Source organism: Nilaparvata lugens, chromosome 11, assembly GCF_014356525.2.
Source record: "Nilaparvata lugens isolate BPH chromosome 11, ASM1435652v1, whole genome shotgun sequence".
NCBI lineage: Eukaryota > Metazoa > Arthropoda > Insecta > Hemiptera > Delphacidae > Nilaparvata > Nilaparvata lugens.
This window is the reverse complement of record NC_052514.1, coordinates 20839311-20861303: the sequence shown is the minus strand read 5'-3', so window position 1 is coordinate 20861303 and position 21993 is coordinate 20839311. Positions and strand designations below refer to the sequence as shown.

The window sequence follows — 21993 nt, the reverse complement described above, 5'->3', positions numbered from 1 at the left end:
TATTATTTTTATTGATTATCCTGATAGGCTTGTTTATAAAAATTATATAAACTGTGTTCAATTTTATGTATCATTCAAAATCATATTAAGCCGATCTCTTGATTGCCAATCTTATTTAAGTCGATAACCCGAAATTTATAAGTGTAAGCAGCCTATCAAGACAGTTTTAATGATATAATTCTAGCAATATCATGATCTATACAGTATCTTATATACCTCAACATTCAAATTCAATTTCATTATTCTACATATGTCTTTACAAAGACTCTAAGAGCCGAATTTGTGAGAAATCCTTTTTTCAGCTCAAGATGATGCCCACATACGCCCAAGGCTTGTGCTTTTGGTTAGGTAGTAGGTATGACCTATGAGATAAGTAGACCTAAAGCTTGAAGGCGAATTCGAATGACTGGGAAGCACCTAACAACTGCATCTACTAGAAGAGCTGTCTTTGAATGACTTTTTGGAAAAGTTTGCACAGTGATGTCCTGTCCACTCTAACACTTGACAACGACTAAAGGACAGTAGGAGACACCCCACCGACGGCACTCAACCAAGCACGCAACCAAACAAGCACGTTCTTTTTTGTTCACAAAAAACAGGAACCAATCAAAACTATTTTAATTGCTAGGCAGCAAACAAAGCATGTTTGATTAAGATCGTACTTGAACATTGTTTTCAAATACGGACCTGTAACTTAAAGAATATGGGTTGAAATGATGTTTCTTCCCACATTCCTGGTTGCAAAAAGTACGCCTTTAAAAATTTTAATTTAGAGCCGTACAATGATCAAAGTACTATCAGACTCGATTATATTATTGGTTTTCTTAGCATTGTATTTTTTCATCTGACATTATTTTAAATTTAACGGCGGTCAAGTTTGAATAGACTTACGTGCAACCGGGCATAGACTATATAGAGCCTCAGATGACGGAGACTTTACAGAATCGTCAATGTACGTTACATCTCTATATAGCCGACAGCACAGAACAGCAAACTCACGATGACCAGTACAAGATGATAAAAACAAAATGTCAGACGGCTGTTATCTCATCGAGGCCGATTGTTTTTGTCAGAGACTGTGGACCGATATTTGTGGCAGGAAGCGGGCGGGGGGATCTCCCTCCAGAGGATCTCCCCCCTGGAGAGAGAAGGTATCCATCCAGTCAAGTCCCGGTTTCACTTTCAGTACACCACTATCTCTGGGTTACTCACTATTTACGAGCATACATTCTCCTCGGTAGTTGGCCAAGCATCTTCATTATGAGCACCTTCCACAAGTTTGTAATTTCGGGCATGGTGGTCCTGGCTGGAGCACTCTTCGTTACTGCTGAAGACACTACTATCAAAATTAAGGTAAGCCATTAATGGATTTGCTAAGCTATCAACCTAGGAGAATACATTCAATCTGTACCAAATTATTTTATATTTCAATTAATTTTCTTATGGATACATGGATCTGATCAAGTGATTATTCAATTTTCTAGAAGTACTGAATATGAGTACCGTATTTTTTAATAAATATAATGAAAAATCAATGCTTACATCAAAATTTGATCAAATAATTGAAAAAAAAAACAGTTTTATTTTTGTCACACCCACACTTATTAGACTACAGCTGAAAATGTCTAGGTTTCAACACAAAACTGCAGTCCTATGTACAAGTCTAATAAATTTGGATGTGACAAAAATAAAACTGTGTTTTTTCAGTTATGAAAAAATTTCACAATATCAATTCAACAAATTTAATGAAATATTTCAAAAAACCGATTTTTCTTCGAGAAATCAAATACAAACATTTGTAGTGACCCAGGTTTGTAGAATTTTATCTGATAATTGATAGTAAAGCTGCGTTTCACACCAAAGTTATTAACAAAATATTTATTTTTCCGTCCTTATAGACTCTATTAGATTGAACGGAACTTGTCAAACACATATGCTCATCATTGTGTATGATAAGCTATGTTCAATATTATAGAATCTATAAGGACGGAGGAATAAACATTTTGTTAATAACTTTGGTGTAAACGCGGCTTAACAGCCAAGTCTTCTCATAACTAGTATTTTATTCAAATAATCTATTATAAGAAGGTGATATACTATCAAATTAATATTTGCTATTAACTGTTTTCTATACCATGACTGCTATAGTCCTTCTAAGAAGTTTGCAAATCTTCCCCCTAAAAATCTTGAGTAAACCTTTGTAATCTTAAAGAAAATTAAGAAGTTAGGAGATGTCAGGGAGCAAGCTACATTTTTTTAAATTCATTATGACATTGATATTTATTTTAAGTGATATCTAAAAATGTTATAAAAACCACAGGGGTTAACCACTTTTTTGAAACCCAAGATTGGTCGGGGAAAGTCAGGTACAGCCAGCATTCCTTACCTGGGTTCATCATGAATTTCATTTTATTTTCAAGCCAGTATTATAGCTGGAGGTTCAAATATCAGTTGTAATAGAATGGAATTCCAACTTATTCAAATTATACATCTCGTTAGAATACTTATGTCTTATTAAGACTTCCATCCCATTGAAATCAAACGAGACAAGTTCAAATATTTTGAAATCTGCCAACATTTCATACTCTAAGCAAGTTACCGGTCTGAGTTCAGTCTGAGGCCCGTATGACAAGTCTATGTTCAGCACGTCAGCAGGTTATGGTCGTTTCAATTATTTGTCACATTACGCATCTGAATTCAAAACTTCTTTTTAATATATTTTAAAACTCGCAATTGGTCTAAAATTTTAAACATTTATTTATCAAAATTTAGGGAAGAAACCGTGTTGGGCTGAGCTTGTTGTTTTATCCTGATCATTTTAAGCATGTACCTATATAAATAAATAGAGTAGATTTCGCGTTTAAACTACTACGGTACTAGTTGATTCGATTCAGTTTCAAAGTAGACTTTTCACACAAGAACGGTCATAAGTTCTATAAAATGCTTCTGACTTGTTTGAAAAACGATTTCTGTATTTTATTTCATTTTGTTTAATTTCCTGTGAAAAACCAACAATTTAATCATGATGAAAGAAAACCTTTCTCATGAGGCTCAATATCCATTGATATACCTACAAAATTACAAATCAGAACTACAGAAATACAAATCAATCATGGAAAACAAATCAAACACCGAATAAATTAATTTTAATAATATCCTATTCTCTAATTGGTACCCTAGGCCTATAACTTTTGTTGCTCAAATCAAGAATGGAAGATTATTTACTGCATTTTAAAAACTTGGACCGGTTCCAATAATTTTCACCAGTGAAACTACAGTATTAATAAAACTCATAGAGCGTTCAAAATTTGCCAGGAGAAAGTACAATAATATTTCCCAATTCTCAGATTGAAGCTTTTACCTATGTTCATTACAATAGGCGGCAACTACCAACTAATAAACCAATCACAATTTTCTACCTTCGTAAAGCCGTAATAATATTTTACGGTAACAAGAATATAATAGATGTATATAATCGATTTCAAGTGAAGCTTTGATGTTATTCATTATTGCTTTGGAGATTACAAGGCATAAAATTGTAGAGAAAAGTTGTGGAATTAGCGAATCCCCAAATTTATTCATGAAAACTTGGTTACAAATGTGTTGTCCACACTATTACTAAAATATTTATGTACAAAACTAACTAAATATCCAGTTTAAAAAATACTGTACAGCATTCTCATCGTATAAAAAAATCAAAGTATTCTTCTTCGTATTATTCTAATGTAAGATGTAGGCCACAACCTACCTACCAACAGAATTATTTATCGAAAACAATTTTAGATTCAATTGATAGAGAACATTTTATTCCTTTACATATTTACAGGTGCTTATTGTTAGGTATTCAAATAAAGCGTTACAGAGTTGGATTTGGCTGAAATATGAACTATGAGTTATGGTTTATTTACACAAATTTGGCCTGTAAGTCATAGGCATAAAGTATTTCAATACAAAAAGATATTGTTAGGAGGAAAATTGAGTATAAATTGTATAACACAATCATAGGTTCCAAACATTTTTTTTTCAAATTTTTAGTTACGGTACCGTGTACTTTAAAATGTTGGAGTTATATTTTTTCTGTTGGAGCCAAATCGACTATTGCACAAACTAAAATTCAAGAAATTAAAAAGAGAATCAAGATTAAAAAACTATGAGCAAAAACATGATGTACTCGATAGTCAAGAAGTTATTTAAGCAATAAAGAAACCTAATATCTATAACTTGCACTCAACCACAAGTGGAGAGTAAATGTGGATCCAGATATTAAATCACTGTCCACTTTTCCGTTTGATTTCAAACGCTATTGCATAAAACCAGATCATACCAGAATCAGGCTATAAATAAGCAGGCTACTGCTTAGTCATGTAAAATGAGACAGGAAAATACCTTCACTGGAGACCCAGATTGCTTTCATAACCGGAAAAAAATAATGTTAGAATCGTTCACGATCATAATTGTTTGTCTCTCCAGGAAAGAGATTCCGAAAGGAAAACGGCCATTTTACTTTCAATTAACAAACAAATTGAGAGACAATGATAGCGCCGTTTACAAGTTAGTAAAGTAGGTTAGTTAAGTTAGTTAAGTAGTTGAAATACTTTATGCCTATGTCAAGAACTAATAGGTTCAATCATTTTGAAACGAAATGTTGGGGATGATTCACGCACTAATAATAATTGACAAATATAAGAAACCAACAACATACATGAATGAACTAAACTTTATTGTAGCCTACTAAAGATATTGTAATTTAATTGTTACTTTTAGGATAAATATTGCACAATGCATCAAAGATTAGAATTTGATCCGAAACTGTGTTCATAATCTGTCATACCGTTCATAAAGTACCCAGTGTTCTTCAGTGTACTCTATAAGTGACCGGCAATTATGTATTTATATCAATGATTGTACAATCGATCACAATTTCCCTCCAATACAATAATAATAATTAACTTTTACAATATCACACAGACATGAAGATGAATGTCAAAAAAATTCTCGATTCTATTCCAAGTAAGTACTGACATTCACATTAACCCAAAGTAATAAATCCACTGGACAGAGTCCTAAAAATTAATGTGTATTTTCAGAACCCGTCTCCCCATAAACACCAGCAGGTGTACTGCCAAGCTCCTCCCACTGCTCCTGAAAGGCTGGAAAGGATTATTGAACAGTGCCAGGATGATATCAAAACCGCTCTTCTGCAAGGTAAGCACTCATTACTTGATTTTCAATCAATACACTGATTCTGCTCATTGCTGTGCAGCATAGAACGTCAAATTTGTAAATTTCCTCTTAAAACAACACTATCAAAACACCAACTATCCAAAACTATGAACAAGAATAACCCTTCAAGAATACAAACGATTCGGTATAAACATGATATTAGATGAAGTGATTTACGATATTAAATTAGTGAGTAAAATACGATTGGTGTTCTCCAAGTTTATTTCTTACTATTAGCTTACTATTTTCTATTTTTTATATGATGAATTTACCTTTGAATGAACTACGTCTAGTCCTATATCTAGTGGAAGCAAAACCAGAATATAAGTAACGTGGATTGTGAAGTATGTTGACGGACATAAATAATTACTAAATTCTATGACAATAACAAACAAACCCAAATTCACAATCCATCTTAGTGGCATTAATAAATCCTTCACGCGTGCATGTGACGCCACCTCTGAAGGAAGAACACTGTTCGGTATTCAACTTTCATTCTCATTAGCATAAGACTGTATACAACAACACTACTTATTACCAACAGATCCAGATTTTACATAACAAGACGTTGAGACACTATTCACGCTGTCCATCTTACAATAACACTGTGATGAAATTATTATCATAGTGAGTCAATCGTAGATATGCTGAAAGGAAGAGGAAATGAAAATTGATTGCATATGACGATTGTTCATCGTGATATTTTGGATAGATCAGGTCGAAATTTTTATAAGATTTCCTTATTACTTACAAAGATAGGTATTTTCATCCTCCAATATGTATTAAAAAACTACCCGAACCAGATTCTGCCTACTTCAATCTGAGAACCAGCCTAAAAAACTTCTAGAAATAGTCATCACTTTCTACTCGAAAATGATATTATTTCAAAACTCGAATAATCACATTCTTGGAACATAGAGAACTTATTATTAAATATGGTTGTATGTGAAATTACTCTATTTTCAAGTGTTCTCTTGTCATTATAATATGCACTTAAAAAATCCTGGGAGTTTGTGCTCTATCCAATATATGTAATAATATTTTGCTTGATTCTCATATGAATGGATTAATATTTTATATAAAGTGAGAAAATAACATACGGACGAACATATTTTCAAAACATTTCCGTACACTCTCCCTAAAAGAAATACCGTATATTGAAACTATATTAAATATAGAGCTAAATAATATATAATATGCATTATATGGAATAAGAAAATTTAAACAAATAGAGAAACATGCCAAATGAGATCAAATCAAAACAGTCTATTGTCGTGAAAAACACCATACATGTCATACATAAATAGTCAAGAATAAGTTATTCTGCTCAAATGAAGGAAAGAGCTGATAAGTTAATGCTAAAGCATGTCGTGATTTGTATGTATTATGTCTCAGTTGTGAATTGTATGGCATTTGGGTTCATTATCTCATGCGCAGCTTTATCGCAACAGTGAAATGAAAGTGCCCCCTCAAAAAATAAGAGATTTAAAAAAACCTTGAATAAAAGCATTTGTTTATAATTTTCAATTTTGTCTTATCACAGAAACGTCCTTCGAATTCTGGTTGATGAGCTACACGATGGATGAGATTGTAATATTATTTATATAACGTATGTCAACCGAGAAGAGGTCCACTTACTGAACCAGTCGAGTATTTGCTAAAAAAGGAATAAGTCTAAACGAGAGGATAAACTTTAAAAAATGTTGTACAATTGGTCTAAATTACGTAAAAATCAAAAAAGTTGTATTTCACAGATACAGTATTTTATCATCAATAGAACTAATATTACAGTAAGCCGTAATAGCAGCCGAGAAATCCAGACTGTCAGTTTGTGTGATTTTACTGAAGTTGTCTTTACCATCCAATCTTAAACAGATTTTCCATACTCACTAAATATACCTAGTAAAAAACATTAACATTATTGAAAAACATCTCAATAACTCTCAATAATAATTTCTAATATCCTAGGTCAATAGGAACCGATTTCAATGCTGGAGACAATACTGTTTTATCTATTCCATGGTTAAGAGTAAGTTAATTAGTAGCTTACTACTTGATGAACCAACACTTGTAGCACAACCGTAGAAGCAACATATTAACCTATCAACTTGAAACGAAGACCTTTAATTCAACTGACATTAGCGTACTGGAAGCGAAAATAAACACATCAGACGCTGATCTCTTATCAATGAACGCATTCAGACAGTTACAAGTGGAGTGGTAAGCACCGTAGTGGAAGCAGGCCATGTTTTGAATTGCGTGTCTAGCTGCTATCCTTGGGAGAAAATGCCTGCAGCCTCGGCGCGATTCACGTATAAGTTGAATGAATCTCATGGGAAAGTTGTAATTGAATTCCAACACGGTAGAATGTGCATACAGTCAACTGTTAAAACCTACAGATGAAAAATAGAAAGTGAGATGCAGTTAACGGCAAAGATGTGATCCTGTGCGAGCATTCGAACATTTCGCGCCAAACCATGTCCTTGTTCCCGCCATTTCAGAAGTGCCAACGTAACGGTTATGAGGCGATTGGTTCATCGTTGGTCTGTTATTGGTTTACCAATACTTTGCGTGTTGGACATCATCGACTAACTAGGCCAGACTGATTTCTGTCCAAAAGAAGTACTCTTGTGGCCTGAGGTGGAGGCCTTTCTTTACCACAGCCACAAAAACTAGAGTGTTGCTAAACAGCTTTTTCTATAAAACGCTAAAATACAAACATTGATATTCAATATCAATGAGTGCTCTCTCTACACTCTTTGAGAACTGAAAATGTGTTAAAGGAGTACTAAAATTTCCAAAAACAATAGATAATGAAATTGATGCAAACCAGTCCAGTTATAGGCCCAATGAAGTTGAAGCTTTGAGAGTATGGTAGATTTACATTTGGAGATCCTATCTAATTTTTTAACAATTTCACTGATCCACTTGAAATTTGAAATAAACATAATTATATTAGTGAGTGAAGGTAGATAGATACAGAAAAACTTTCCTAATTGCCAGTATTCAATATAAAAAAGTTAATAAGCAGGAAAATGGCAAAAGTGCTCGGAATTAGTCGTTTTGTATAAAATATAACAAGGGCACTAGTAACTTTCTATAAAGTAAACGTTCAAGTATAGCTCTAAGCTATAAAAATACTTTATTGGATAATATGCAGATTTTTTGCCACTGTGAATATTTTTGTGCTATCAAAATGGACAAACTGAATTATGAGCAAATTAGATACTGTTTAATATAGTATTTCAATAGTCAATGATATCTATAAAAGAGAGTGTTGTTACTTTCACCCTTCACCTGAGGGTGTTGTTACTTTCGTCGTACCTTAAGGTTATTTCTATTCAATTTTGATAAAAAATTGAATTACCTCAAACTTGAGAATATTTCCTTATAACTGATTCTAGGCCCTATAGATAATATTACAGTATTTTTCATAACATTTAACATCAACATTTTTATACTCTTGTAAGAACTACGACCAACAATATAACTACTATTCATTGCAAACATTACTGCTTATTGTGGAAACAACAGTGTCTCTTCATTGCCCTTTGCCTTCATTTTGTCCCCTTCTTAGGTTTTTCTAAACTGTCCTTCATGTACGGAACGTAACAAATGCAAGAGATTTTTGTTAGGAAAATTCCACAATAACTTATTCCCTATTTTACTGTCTTTTTCCTTCAGGGCTACTTTTAATATAGATAAAATAATATAAATCCAAGTACGCTTTTAAAGTATTTTGTCAAAACATAATTGTGTCAAAAAAGTCTTGAGACTAATATTTAATATTAGAGAAATATTTTCTGAACGTCAACTTTCATCTTTTTTCAATCAGCAAGACAAAACCAACCGATCTTACATTGGGAAACGCATATACACTCTCAACTCAACACACTACCGGAAAAGTAATAATGAACGCAATACAACTGTTCAATGTGGATGGCCAATTCGAATTGCAGGAATTGAGCTTCAGAGACGACATGAACGCGAATTGTAGTGATGAAACACTTGTTGCATCAAGAGTGTTGTCCCAGTCGTACACGTAACTGACCTGTCCTTCCTGATACGCTTCGATAGGCCTAATGCTCGTTGCTTGTAAATTACCATAGCATCGACTGCATTTAATAACACTTTCCACAGGAGATTTCGCAGCCCTGTGGTCAGTGCGATCATAAAAATTATTGCTGCGATAACCGACTCATTTCAACGTCGCGTTTGCGCTTTTGTGACTCGCGATTACAGAATAATTATTGCCGAAATTGTCTTGATTACACGTCATTATTACAAAAGGATTAGTGAATTGTGTGAACTGAAGTAGTGAAGGTGATATTGTGGAGGTTATCTGCATTGAATAAAAATACTTGGATTTGCCACAATCACTTCTTGTTGAATAGTATTTTTCAATTACGGTATTAGTTTTAGTATATTCGATTATGCTCTTCAGCAATAATAATCTTGTGAAATGGATTGTTTGACGAAAATACACAGGAAAATTGTTGAATTAAGACAAATAAAAGAGTCAGAATTGCTCTTGAATTCTGTAGGCCCTGACCTTGCCAAAATTTGAAGCTTGTTAGAAGAGAGAAAATTTATTTTGGAACAAATAAATTTAATGTTGATTAAGATTACTGAGTTGAGATTAAACTTTGAAAAATTTTTAAAGTTTAGAACTTTTTGATTATTGAGATTGATTCAATCTGCAAACATAGTTGAGCTTTTCCCGACTTCCTGAATTAATGAAAAATAAACATACTAGATAGTGTACATTCAAAACTATTCAACAAACTATTTTTAAAAACAATTACCGTAACTAACCGGTATTTTCTCCATATAAGTTATATCAAAGACTGAATCATGAGATAAATCGAATGATTGAATAATGGAGACGAAATTTTATTTACTATTCAATTAACTTAATATTACACAATTTTAATTGGAAATATAATTATTATATTTAAAATTTTCCTATTGAGAAAAATCTGTCCATCTATAAGTTATTCAGTGTAAAATGATTGTATCATATAATGTTATGAAGGATTGCCTACCCCATTGCCTCAAGAATCTAATACTTCAGGTCACGGCTTTGAAAACCTCAGGAAATCAATAAAACTTATCACAATAATTTATAGGTAAACTAATTCAATTGAGAAGCCAATCCAATTAGTGGCGATTCATAATTATATATTATTTCAAAGATAATCATTACAATAAACCTTACATATAAAACGTTACAATTACCATAAGAAGAAGGAGAGTCATCTAGGGTCAACTGCATTATGCAATGCCGTAGTTTCATGATGGGATTGGAATATTGGAATAGGTTCCTTCTTGGACCTAGCCACATTATTTGAAGATTCAAATAGCTCAAATCCTTTACGATTCATGGACCGTACAGCCTTCTTATGTAGTAGATTAAAATGGAGTATATGTTGTACTATTGCTAAATGCATTGATAAGGTACAATATACTTCAATTTTCCATAAACAATGGCTACTTTAGTATCTCGCTAAGAATTAGTCGAATTGAAGTGCGCTTATATATATTATGCATATACAGAGTGGGTGAAAAGTCCGAGAACGGCTTAATATCTCTTGTGCAACTTGAAATCACATTTTTTATGAGATAGCATACTAAGCCGTTCTCGGACTTTTCACCCACTCTGTATATATCATGCAATTCATGTATAAATACAACTCTATTATTATTTTTTGTATATTCTACACACGTATGGAATTAGATATAGTAGTACGGGAGCAAAGCACTACAGTTTGATTGGTCCGGAGAATCCAAGTTCAGATAGGCCACCTGAAGCACGACTAGACACACCGGAAGTAAAAGTAGTATCTGCTTTCTTCATCCCATGCCTCTGATTCATCTCGCCAACGGTAATTCACGTTACGATCTCTTATAATTATGTACAGTATACAGTAATACATATTATTACCATTATTGGAAGCCGGGTGTTCAAAGAGGTACCAATCATTTTTGGGCAATTTCAATGTAATAACAAAGTTAAGAAGTTGGTGTTGGTTGATTTGAGTCTTCCGTGTACTGTATTTAAGATTTAAATTGAGTCCTTTCAATAATAGTTTCCGTCAAAAATATAGATTCACATAGATGTATGAATAGTTTAGATACTTTTGATATTATTCATTTGATAAAAAGTTTGGACATAGTTTTGATACTTGGAGTTTATTAGTTTATTAAATTCAGAAATATAAATGTAGAAGGTGACAACTTTGGTTGTAGAAACAACAAAAATGAGTTTTAATTTGAAATGGTTACCTACAAATATTTGTTGGTGTGTTTATGCTTGTAATGCCAATAAAATATCAATCTGAATTCAGAGGTAGGCCTATCAGGAATTCTGATGGAGTAACTGTGGCAACACTTAGTAGAAGCAGGTGGTTCCAACTCCAGCAGTTTTTCATGAAAGCTCAGGAGCCTTTTCATAAAAGCCATATCTCTTTTCTAGTGTTGAGTACACTCCAATATAAACAATCAACTATGAAATTAAGTCATTTTTCTGCATGCTCTTAATCAGGACTTCCTATATACTACCTCTATATATGTATATATAGGAGGTCCTGTCTTAACCTTCAAGCCCCTATTATAATGCACTCATTCAAGTCTTATAATTCAGGAGAATCAACAATAAATTCACTCAAATTGCATGTTTCTTACAGGCAGTAGTCAGCGGTTCTTGCGTTATGAGTACCGGTATACTAACAAGTTTCATGAAACAAACCCCTTGCTTAACATCAATCCATGTTTTATTCAATTATCCATAGGAATAATCTTGATCTTGAAAAAATATAATGAAAAATAAGCTACTACTTGAATCCTAAACGCAACTCTTCTTCTTGAATCAATATTATCAAGAATTACATCCTAGACCTAGAAGTAGAGCACTGCATGAACACAGCTAGGTGAACAAAAATAATGGTTGAGGAGACGATTGGGTGTTATTATGTGGGAATCAACTGCTTACTATATAGAAGACGAGAGTACAGAGTGCAACCACAAACAAGTTACATTACGCAATGAGAGTCGGGAGAGACACAGTTGAAGCAGCCTGTTCTGCTGTAAATTGAACCAGTGACCAGCCACCAGCCACCAGCAACAACACACAATCTAGAAGAAAAGTTGTTTGTGTTGTTGACTTCCTAACCCCCTTTCCACAATCGCGGTTGCTAGTCGGAAAAAGATGGGAGTGCTTCCTCAACAGATAAATAAATCAATCCACATCAATTAATTATCATCTACTTACTAAAGGTGGCTGCAATATTATGTTGGTATAAATTACGAGCTTTAACATTATTGAGAGAATAGAGAAGATGAGTAAGAGAAAGTAAGAAAATAAGTTCTGAAATGCATAAAAGTGAAGCTTATGGATATTTGAGAAAATCGAGGAGAATTAGATAAAATAAATATTTCATTCGAATAGCCTACTTGATTCAAGTGACTTACTGCAATGCCTAAAAATTGAGCTTTCAAATTTCTGACAAAATGGAGATGAGTTGAACGAGAGAAATATTTGAATCATTACTCTGATATTCATTCTATAATATTATTGTCAGATGTACTGCAATGCATGAATGTAGTAGACTCTGAAGCAGGAAAAAATTGATAGAATAGAATTTCTTTTCAAACAGAAGATAAATTTTAGCATAGAATTAAGGAAAATGAAGTGGTATTATGGTATTAAAATAAGTAAAGGAGTTGAATGATAAGAATCCGGCTTAATTGTTTTGATACAAAAAATTATAGGCCTATGTGGACCCTTAGGAAATCGTCAAGAGATTGAAAAAATTTATCTTTGAAAATTGTATGTATTGTCTGAGTGAATGAATTAATAAAATAATAATATATATTTTTTATAGAGAGTGTTCGCCAATTCATCTTAATTCATATTGCCCCTTTCTATGAAATACCTTGTAAGGTTGTTCCAAGTATCCCCAAATCCAGTATATCCAGAAATAGAACCTAACGCTGTAATAGAATGGACCTTGCTTCCAAATAAGCTGTACTCTAAATCAAATAGCTCACCTTAATCTACATATAAGCAACATAAAATATTCCTCTTTAAACTATTACTGCAACATTTCAATGAGAAACTAGTTTAAGGCGAGCCACAATTTTTTTGGAGTTTCAATCAAGATAGGCCTATTTTATCTGCGCAAGATATAACAGTCACAGTGGTGATTATTCGTTGATATTCTCAATTATTTTAATAATCATTATAAACTAAGTAGCCTCTAGATTGCCCAACACATTTTTGCTGCAAGTGTTGGACAGTAGGTTCTACATTGAATCATAAACAAACTTCAAAACCTGGACATGAATCTTGTTAGGTATTCTACATGAGTTGCTACTAGTCATGGCCCACATAGCAGTATGCAATGGCAAGTTGTCCTTGGTTAGGACATTCACCCAACAGCCAACACTCTCCTTCCAACTATTACAATAAAACTTGTAATGAGCTGACCAACATTTTGTCTGAATGCCCTTGCTACTTTACTTCAAACAAAAATTGTTCAAAATGAATATTAATCCTCACCAAACCTTGAATACCGTAATCTAGAACAGTAGTTACAGAGATGATACTATTGAGATCCGTGAATAGGTTAATTAAAGTTGAGTTTCTTTTGGTTTTGTTGTCATTCATTTTTGTAAAATTACGTTTCAAGGTTGAACAAGCCATCGTACGGGATGATTACAAAAGATCCATAGTTTCCTCTCATGGCAAAAGGACAACAGTAATGATGAAGAAGCCAATTAGTTTTGTATTGCTGGAATTCAGAAACTACTGTCAAAGGCCGAACAGATTTTACATGAACAGGAACTCTATATTTTGTGAAATGAACAAAGAATCACATTTATTTGACACATGGAGAGTGGATTTCAGAGAACTCTGAAATAAATAATACTTCAACATAATCATTTTTAATCATCAGCTTATGATATTCGGTTACTGAAAGACAACTCTCTGAAATAAATAATACCTCAATATTTCAATTAGCTTATCATATTTGGTTTAAAATCAGCTTATCATATTTGGTTATTTGAAAACTTGCAGAATCGCTGCGTCAAGTGAGTCGAATGCCAATTTTATTTCACTTGATTTCCATCTAAAATTTAAAAAAAATATTTGCAACAATATATTGAGATATTGCATAACTATTATGCTACTAATATGGATCACTGGATATTAACTTTTCAACCGGTAACGAAAAAGAAAATTAAAACTCATTGCATATACGGTAGGTTACTATTAAAATAAATAGAATATACCATTCACAATCACATTGAATGATATTTATAATTATTACACCACAAAAGAACTACTGCTTAATAGTATCAATCTCTTGTATTTATACATTTATACTAGCGGTATAACTGGAGTTGGATGTGTTTCTATTAAAGAAAATAAATTGTGTTATAAAACGATAATGGTATATTCAAAAACTATTCATCATCATAAGCCAATTTTTTGTAGAAAAAGTTGAATTAAGTCCTGGCCAAAGTAAGAACCTCGTCAAGTAACTCTTGTCGTAAGTGCCGCTTGTGCTTGAGATGAGTCTTCACATTTGTGCTACTTTCCCTTGCATGGATTACAAAGATGTGCGGGCATCATTACATTCAAGTTATATAATCTCATCTAATTTGACCGGTGCTGGAATCGAACTGGTTCTATCTTCTATAATAGCAGCTCAGTGGATAGTTCCAATATGTGATATCGGGTGAACACACTTTATCGGGTAATGTTTTCAATAGTCCTTTAACATAGAATAATTTTCAACTGGAATGGAATCTATTATCGAGGACTCTTTTATAGATAGAAAAAATGATATTGTATGTAATGCAATTTTTCCTGCCATTTTAGACAATAGTAGGAATTCGATATCACTGTGATTGACTACATTAATACAGTCTGAGCTTAAATTTCATAACTTATTATTCCTATAGGTAGTCTACTACAAAATTTTCCTGTAATATACACAATGCTGTTTATGTAACAATAGAAGATCCGATATGCAGTGTTCCGGAAATGTTCAGAAGGGAAAACATTTTAATTTTTTTGGGGTATTTTAGAGCGATTTAGGAGTTTGTCCATAATTTATCACATGAGGAAATTGTGAAGGTCTTTTTGTCGGAGCGCTGCTGCTACACAATAGAAAAGATTATATTTTTATGAGGTTATTTATTATTCATAATGAAAGGTTTTGTCAAAATTACACTTTTGAATTTGAGTGTCATGTGAAACAGAATTTCAACTTCAAAAGAATGATGAACTTCGAAGAGTATTTCTTATTCTAAATACATAATTTGTGGTATCTGTGTCAAATACCTCAAGGCAGCCTGCAGCAGCCAGTGGTATGAACCTTGCAACAATAATGTTATAAGCCATGATTAAATAAGTGTAAGTAAGGAAACTTGATAAGGATGTTCTACCAAAGGAAAAGTGAACAGAATTTTGAATACATTGTTAAATTCCATCCAAATGAACAATTGAATTTTAATACAATTCTATAGAAATGCTTAAGGTTTAAATATTTGAGTTTTCTTCTACAGAAATACCAAGTTTTCGAAAATATGTTATACAATACTGTAATAATAGAATATTGTTTCTCTTTTCCAGAGGCACTCAACGTTCTGACTGACACATCTCCAAGAGATCTCGTCAAGAAGACAAGGAGCAAGAGAGAAGTTTTCTCCGGCGAAGAGAAAAGAATAGCAGGGGTGAGTAGATGAGAAAGAAAATAATCTAGAAAGAATCAATAGATGATGATTAAAAACTATTTCATTTTATATGAATGATTTCTCCTGTAAAGATATATTGGTTTTCAATGTTTATAATTATAATAGACACCATGTTAGAAAAGTATATGAACAAGTTGATAGAATACTTTCGATATTTTAATCCAGCCACAAGCTTGTGGTATTATATTGAATTACATAAATTTAGGCTACACTGATACAAAGTGAAGGCTCACTCTTCCGGAACTAAAAAAAATTACTCAGTTAAGGTCTGAAATAATGCAATAGTTCACAATATAATCAATTACGATCTACAACACTTTCACATTATTATATTATCTCTAGAAAGGCAATGAATGTAACAAAATTATATTAAAAAGTGTCTGAAATTATATTTTTAATTTTTAATAAAGATTCCAATGTAATGGAATCGATAAACCGCATATACTTTGTACTACAAAAATTACTCTATATAATATGTATTACAGAGTGGGAGAAACTCATAATTTATTGAGGCCCTAGTCATGATTGGAGAAGTTAGAATAAATTGATAATTTCGTTCCAAACTACTTATGACGTGGTTTTCAATCAATTTATTTCAATCAATATTATTTGATTGTTCCAGTGTCTGCTGCAATGCGTGTACAGGAAAGTGAAAGCTGTAAGTAAATCCCTTTCTTTACTTGAAAATTTGCAAATTAGAAAACATATCACATTTCAAAATTGAATGTTCAACTTGAATTCGATTTAATACGGTTTCATAGAAATTTCAGCAATTGATAAGTTTTATCGCTAATCATTATTGATAATAACAATCATTCAAATTATTATTGGAAAATTTCTTAATACCTCTTATTCAAGCTCAACTGAGTGCACTATTACACGTTATATATTTTGAATTTCTACTTGAATGACAAAAATAAGTATTTTCACAAGGAAAGCAAAAAGTGTCTTAATCTCACTTGAATGACAAAAAATACGAATTTCACAAGGAAAGCAAAAGGTGTATCGATCAACTCTCTCAAATTTAAACTCAAAGTTGAAATGAGAGAATTTTATGGAACAAGTTTATTAAGCTTGCTGCCAGTGGAAGTAGCAAGTTACTATAAACGCCAAGGAACCGAGCGGCTGCAGCAAGCTCGCTGCTCTACATTTTTAATGTGTGCTCATTATAATTGCAACACACAAATTGTCATCTTGATTTTCTTGTTCCGCCACTTCAGAAAGGTCGTTGATCTTCATGATTATGTAATGTAGAAAGGCTTAAAATTATTACTCGTACCGTCTAGATATATTTACTGCATGAGTTACATATTTTCGGTAGGTAGTCTCAAAAAAGAAGAAGTAATTAGAGAAGGCTTTGCTTTGAAATTGACCGCAAAACAGTCAATATATAAGCTATGCTGTTGTAAGGTGCAATGATTTACCCTGTGACCAAATAATTCAGCTTATAGCAAGCTACTTATAGCAATTTTTTAAATGAATTTATGAACTGATATTACTGTATCAATACATAATAAAATAAGTGATACATAATATAATTCTTCCTTTCTTGTGTAATATGCGTCGAATCAATTGTGATGGTAGTAATCAAATAGGGATAGGATAATCTGTCCTCTATTTTTGCAAAAAAAAATATATATTTCTAATTCCGTATAGCTCACGAAGTATATTAATTTATTCATTATAAACAGTCACAACTCACAGAACATAATATACTGTAATCATGATCAAGAGATAGCAGCAAGCTGACAATCCTGTCTCTCTGCAGAATTTTGATCAATAAAATTTTGACATGTCTTGTACTAGAAAGCTTTTGGAATATATTTGACATAATTAATGGATCTTCATATGTGTATGTAAATGACATGAGTTGTAAGAAAATAAAGCAGCATCAAGAGGAGTTGCATTGGCGTAGATGAAAGTAAGAAGAATAGATCAATATATTATCACCATGTCTTTCCCAATATGAATCTGAGCTAGCTCACATGAATAGAATAATATATTTCAAAACTGAATGTCTACGATGCAGGTTTCATTTTATACCATAATCTCATCTGTTAGATTGTGATTGGATAGATTTATGAAATGGACTAAGGGTGAAATTCTATTTCAATCTTTTATCTCCTTACACAGCATCCCAAACTATAATTGAATTTAATAATAATGTGAATTTTGTATAATCTATAGTTTAATAATGTAATGTTGTTTGTAGGTTGACGACCAAGGAATGCCCACAGTGCCAGGGCTGGTGAGACTCTACTCAGAAGGCGTCCAAGACAGGAACTACTACGTCGCCACAGTTCAGGCCGTTCAGCAATGTGTGTCTGCATCTCAGCATTTCCGATACTACAATCCCCAAGTTCTCAAAGGTGATTACATTTCTCATCCAACTGTTAAAAACTATTGCTCAACTATATTTGTGATGCTTCTGAATTCGTGAAACGTTCTGTTCATATTCAATCACATCGAATTATGTAGAATTTATATTCTCTAATCTACCGACGCACGAACTCTGTAGGGTTTTCTAACATTCTGTTAGGGTTTGGAAAAATTGGTTTTGAATGGGTTGAAAATTGATTTTAAATGGGTTGAAAAGTTTTAAAGTCCGATAACGGCTTAATATCTCATACACAAAGGTAATTTGACGGTGGGTGTGATTGGGGATACTACTCAAATTGAAAAAACCACTTTACAATGACCTTCAAAATCTGGTCCGCCATCTTGGATCCGCCATATTGAATGCAACTTCATTTTTTTTAATAGGCAGGTGGTCATGCGATACATGATTTCGATAGGGAATTTCAAGAAAAAATGAATGGCTGAAACCGCATATCGATATCTTATATCGTTTCGAAGATATTCACATTATTAATCAATACTATTCAAAGCAGAAAAGAGAAAAAGTCTGAGAACGGCTTAGTATCTCATAAAAAGAAGTGATTCCAAGGTGGGTGTGATTGGAGATGTTACTCGAATTGAAAATACTACTTTACTATGACTTTAAAAATCTGGTCCGCCATCTTGGATCCGCCATATTGAATGCAACTTTATTTTTTCAAATAGGAAGATGGTCATGCGATACATGATTCAATACGGAATTTCAAGAAAAAATGAATGGCGAAAACCGCACATTGATATCGCAAACCGTTCAGAAGTTATTCACATTATCAATCAGTACCATGCAAATCAGAAATGAAATACATGAGTGGTATTGATTAATAATGTGAATGGTTTGAGATATCGATGTGCGGTTTTCGCTATTCATTTTTTCTTAAAATTCCGTATCGAAATCTTGTATCGCATGACCACCTTCCTATTTAAAAAAATAAAGTTGCATTAAAAATGGCGGATTCAAGATGGCGGACCAGATTTTTAAAGTCATAATAAAGTAGTATTTTCAATTTGAGTAACATCTCCAATCACACCCACCTTTGAATCACTTCTTTTTATGAGATACTAAGCCGTTCTCAGACTTTTTCTCTCTTTTCTGCTTTGAATAGTATTGATTAATAATGTGAATATCTTCGAAACGGTATATCTATATGCGGTTTCAGCCATTCATTTTTTCTTCAAATTCCCTATCGAAATCATGTATCGCATGACCACTTTCGTATTTAAAAAAAATGAAGTTGCATTCAATATGGCGGATTCAAGATGGCGGACCAGATTTTTAAGGTCATTGTAAAGTAGTTTTTTCAATTTGAGTAGGATCCCCAATCACACCCACCGTCAAATTACCTTTGTGTATGAGATATTAAGCCGTTCTCGGACTTTTCACCCACCCTGTATGTATCCATCAGACAATCGTATCTGTTACTAAAAAGTTAAATATTAAGAACGAAATTGAATATTTTTCTGTTATTAGAGAATTAACTTGTGAAAGAATAATCTTCGGAAAATAAAAATTTAATCTCAATTTATCCGTTGAAGCTATATTTAAATGTATTTTTGCTATTCATTGCAAATATGTTTTCTCTCTTCATTTTTCATTTCGATGATATTGCCTCATATACATGACTTTCTTTATCACCTTCATTGTCATCTACATGACCTTCTTGTTATGAATTACAGCGCAAATTATCATCCTGTTTATTTCTTTATATAAACTTGAATTCAGTCTAAACTGTAAAAGTCTTAGTTTTAGGCAGAAATCTGTTGTTGTTTTCTTAAAATATTATTTACTCGTACATCATTGAATAAATAAATAGATGTTATTTAGTTTTGGGAATTATACAGTATTTGTCAACAGAACTTTGAAATATTCTCTAGATTATTCCTTATTAGCATTTCTATTCTTTTGCTTCCAACTCTGAAATCGATGCTATTTTTGCAGAAGATGGATACACTTGCGACCTGGCTTATGACATGTTCAACTGCGTGAGCGACAAGATTGAAGCAGTAAGTACATTCAAATAATCTCAATAAATTACTAAAACTTGAGTTTGTATTATTTGTGGGTTTATTATTATAAGTTTTATCAATTTTAATACGTTTTTACTTTCGAACTGGTTCAACTACAATATACAGATTTACAGATATGATTTGAAACAGTTATTTGTGCAACTAGTGCGCAAAGTGACAGTTTGCTGCACCGAAAGAAACGTTTACGCACGAGCCGTAGGCAAGTGCGGAATAATGGTTTCTTGAGTGCAGCAAACGAACTTTGCGCACGTATTTCACATTAAAGTTTTCCTACAGTTACCATTGAATATGAAAAGTGGGTAATTATGGGTAAAATTCCCTGAAATCCATCAAATGTTTTTCTGTGTAATTTTATTATTAATAAAAACCTTAATTTATTTAAAATTGAATAATAGTAATTGAATTTTCGCCACACTGCACAGAAAGCAGCTGTTTTCCAGTCCCTACGTAGATCTGAAAGACATTGTTTGCAGACGACTCTCGTCTGACGTCAGAACAGGTTTCTTTCCGGCTAAGGCCGGAAAGAGTACCCTTTCCGGCCGCTAAATTTCAAGTGTGCTAAAACAGCTGATCAAAAAACTTTTCATTATTTGAGTTTATTATTCAATAATTAAAGCATTTATAATAATATCATCTTATTGTCATTTGAAAGAATAAAAAGTATAAACTCAACCTCCCACATAATTGAACATAAACTTTTAGGTTATTTAGACAAATCAGAATAAAAAATAAAAATACTTGGACAATTTCCTGATATTCAGATTACTGTACCTCAGATTTGCTAGAGCTATGACCTTCCACTTTTGCTTTCGGAAGTGCTTAATAAACAATTATTCTCATATATATATTGTTTATTTTTCTGTGTGGCAAAAAATAGCGTTCGCACCACGGGAAAAAATGTTTTTCCGGCTCTCAATCTTTTCTAATCCTCGGCCTACGGCCTCGGACTTGAAAACCGATTTCGAGCCGGAAAAGTCTCATTTTCGGCCCTAGGTGCGAAATATACTATAATCAAGGCACATAATGGCAAGGCAACGCCGTTCTCCACTGCCATATTATAACGTGAACCTCACTATACCACAGTCAGTGTTACCAACTTAATTTTGATTTTCCTGCACTGGTGCTCCATATAACCTACTAACTATTTTGCATTATCATGCTGCAAATCTGGAGTACGCAAAGTAATACTTTGCGCACTAGAGCGGAAAAGTGATTCTTTGCGGCCTGCAATCAGTGCAGAAATGGTCACTTTCAAAGTATCTGTAGGAAAATAGTATTTCTAAACTAAGATATAATTCATTTCTCAATTGATATATAATTTCTCAACAATTACTTCTTTCATTCCAGTTCTGTGGCAGGACGCCTTGAATCAAACTACAGCCTTCTACAACAAAATACTACTTCCGCTGGAAAATAAATTAGTTTTTCAGACCCATTGCAAATTGTTGTACCAAGAAGGAAAGGCAGCAATGCACGGTCAAAGTGATTTTGTAAATAAAATTCCTATCAATAATAAGATTTAATCAAGTTAAGTGAATTAGCAATAAGTTTATAATAATTTATGTTGCAATTACCAAATGGAGA

General features: G+C 32.7%; 1 protein-coding gene across 1 annotated transcript; it reads left to right on the top strand.

Moving 5' to 3' along the window:
• Nucleotides 1-1156: 1156 nt before the first annotated feature.
• Nucleotides 1157-21823, top strand: LOC111057244 (general odorant-binding protein 70). Its single transcript, XM_022344677.2, has 7 exons — nucleotides 1157-1353; nucleotides 5088-5205; nucleotides 15866-15966; nucleotides 16610-16645; nucleotides 18200-18356; nucleotides 20321-20385; nucleotides 21757-21823. The coding sequence occupies exons 1-7, from the start codon at nucleotides 1261-1263 to the stop codon at nucleotides 21775-21777; spliced, it is 591 nt and encodes a 196-aa protein (XP_022200369.2). The 5' UTR covers nucleotides 1157-1260; the 3' UTR covers nucleotides 21778-21823.
• Nucleotides 21824-21993: the final 170 nt, after the last annotated feature.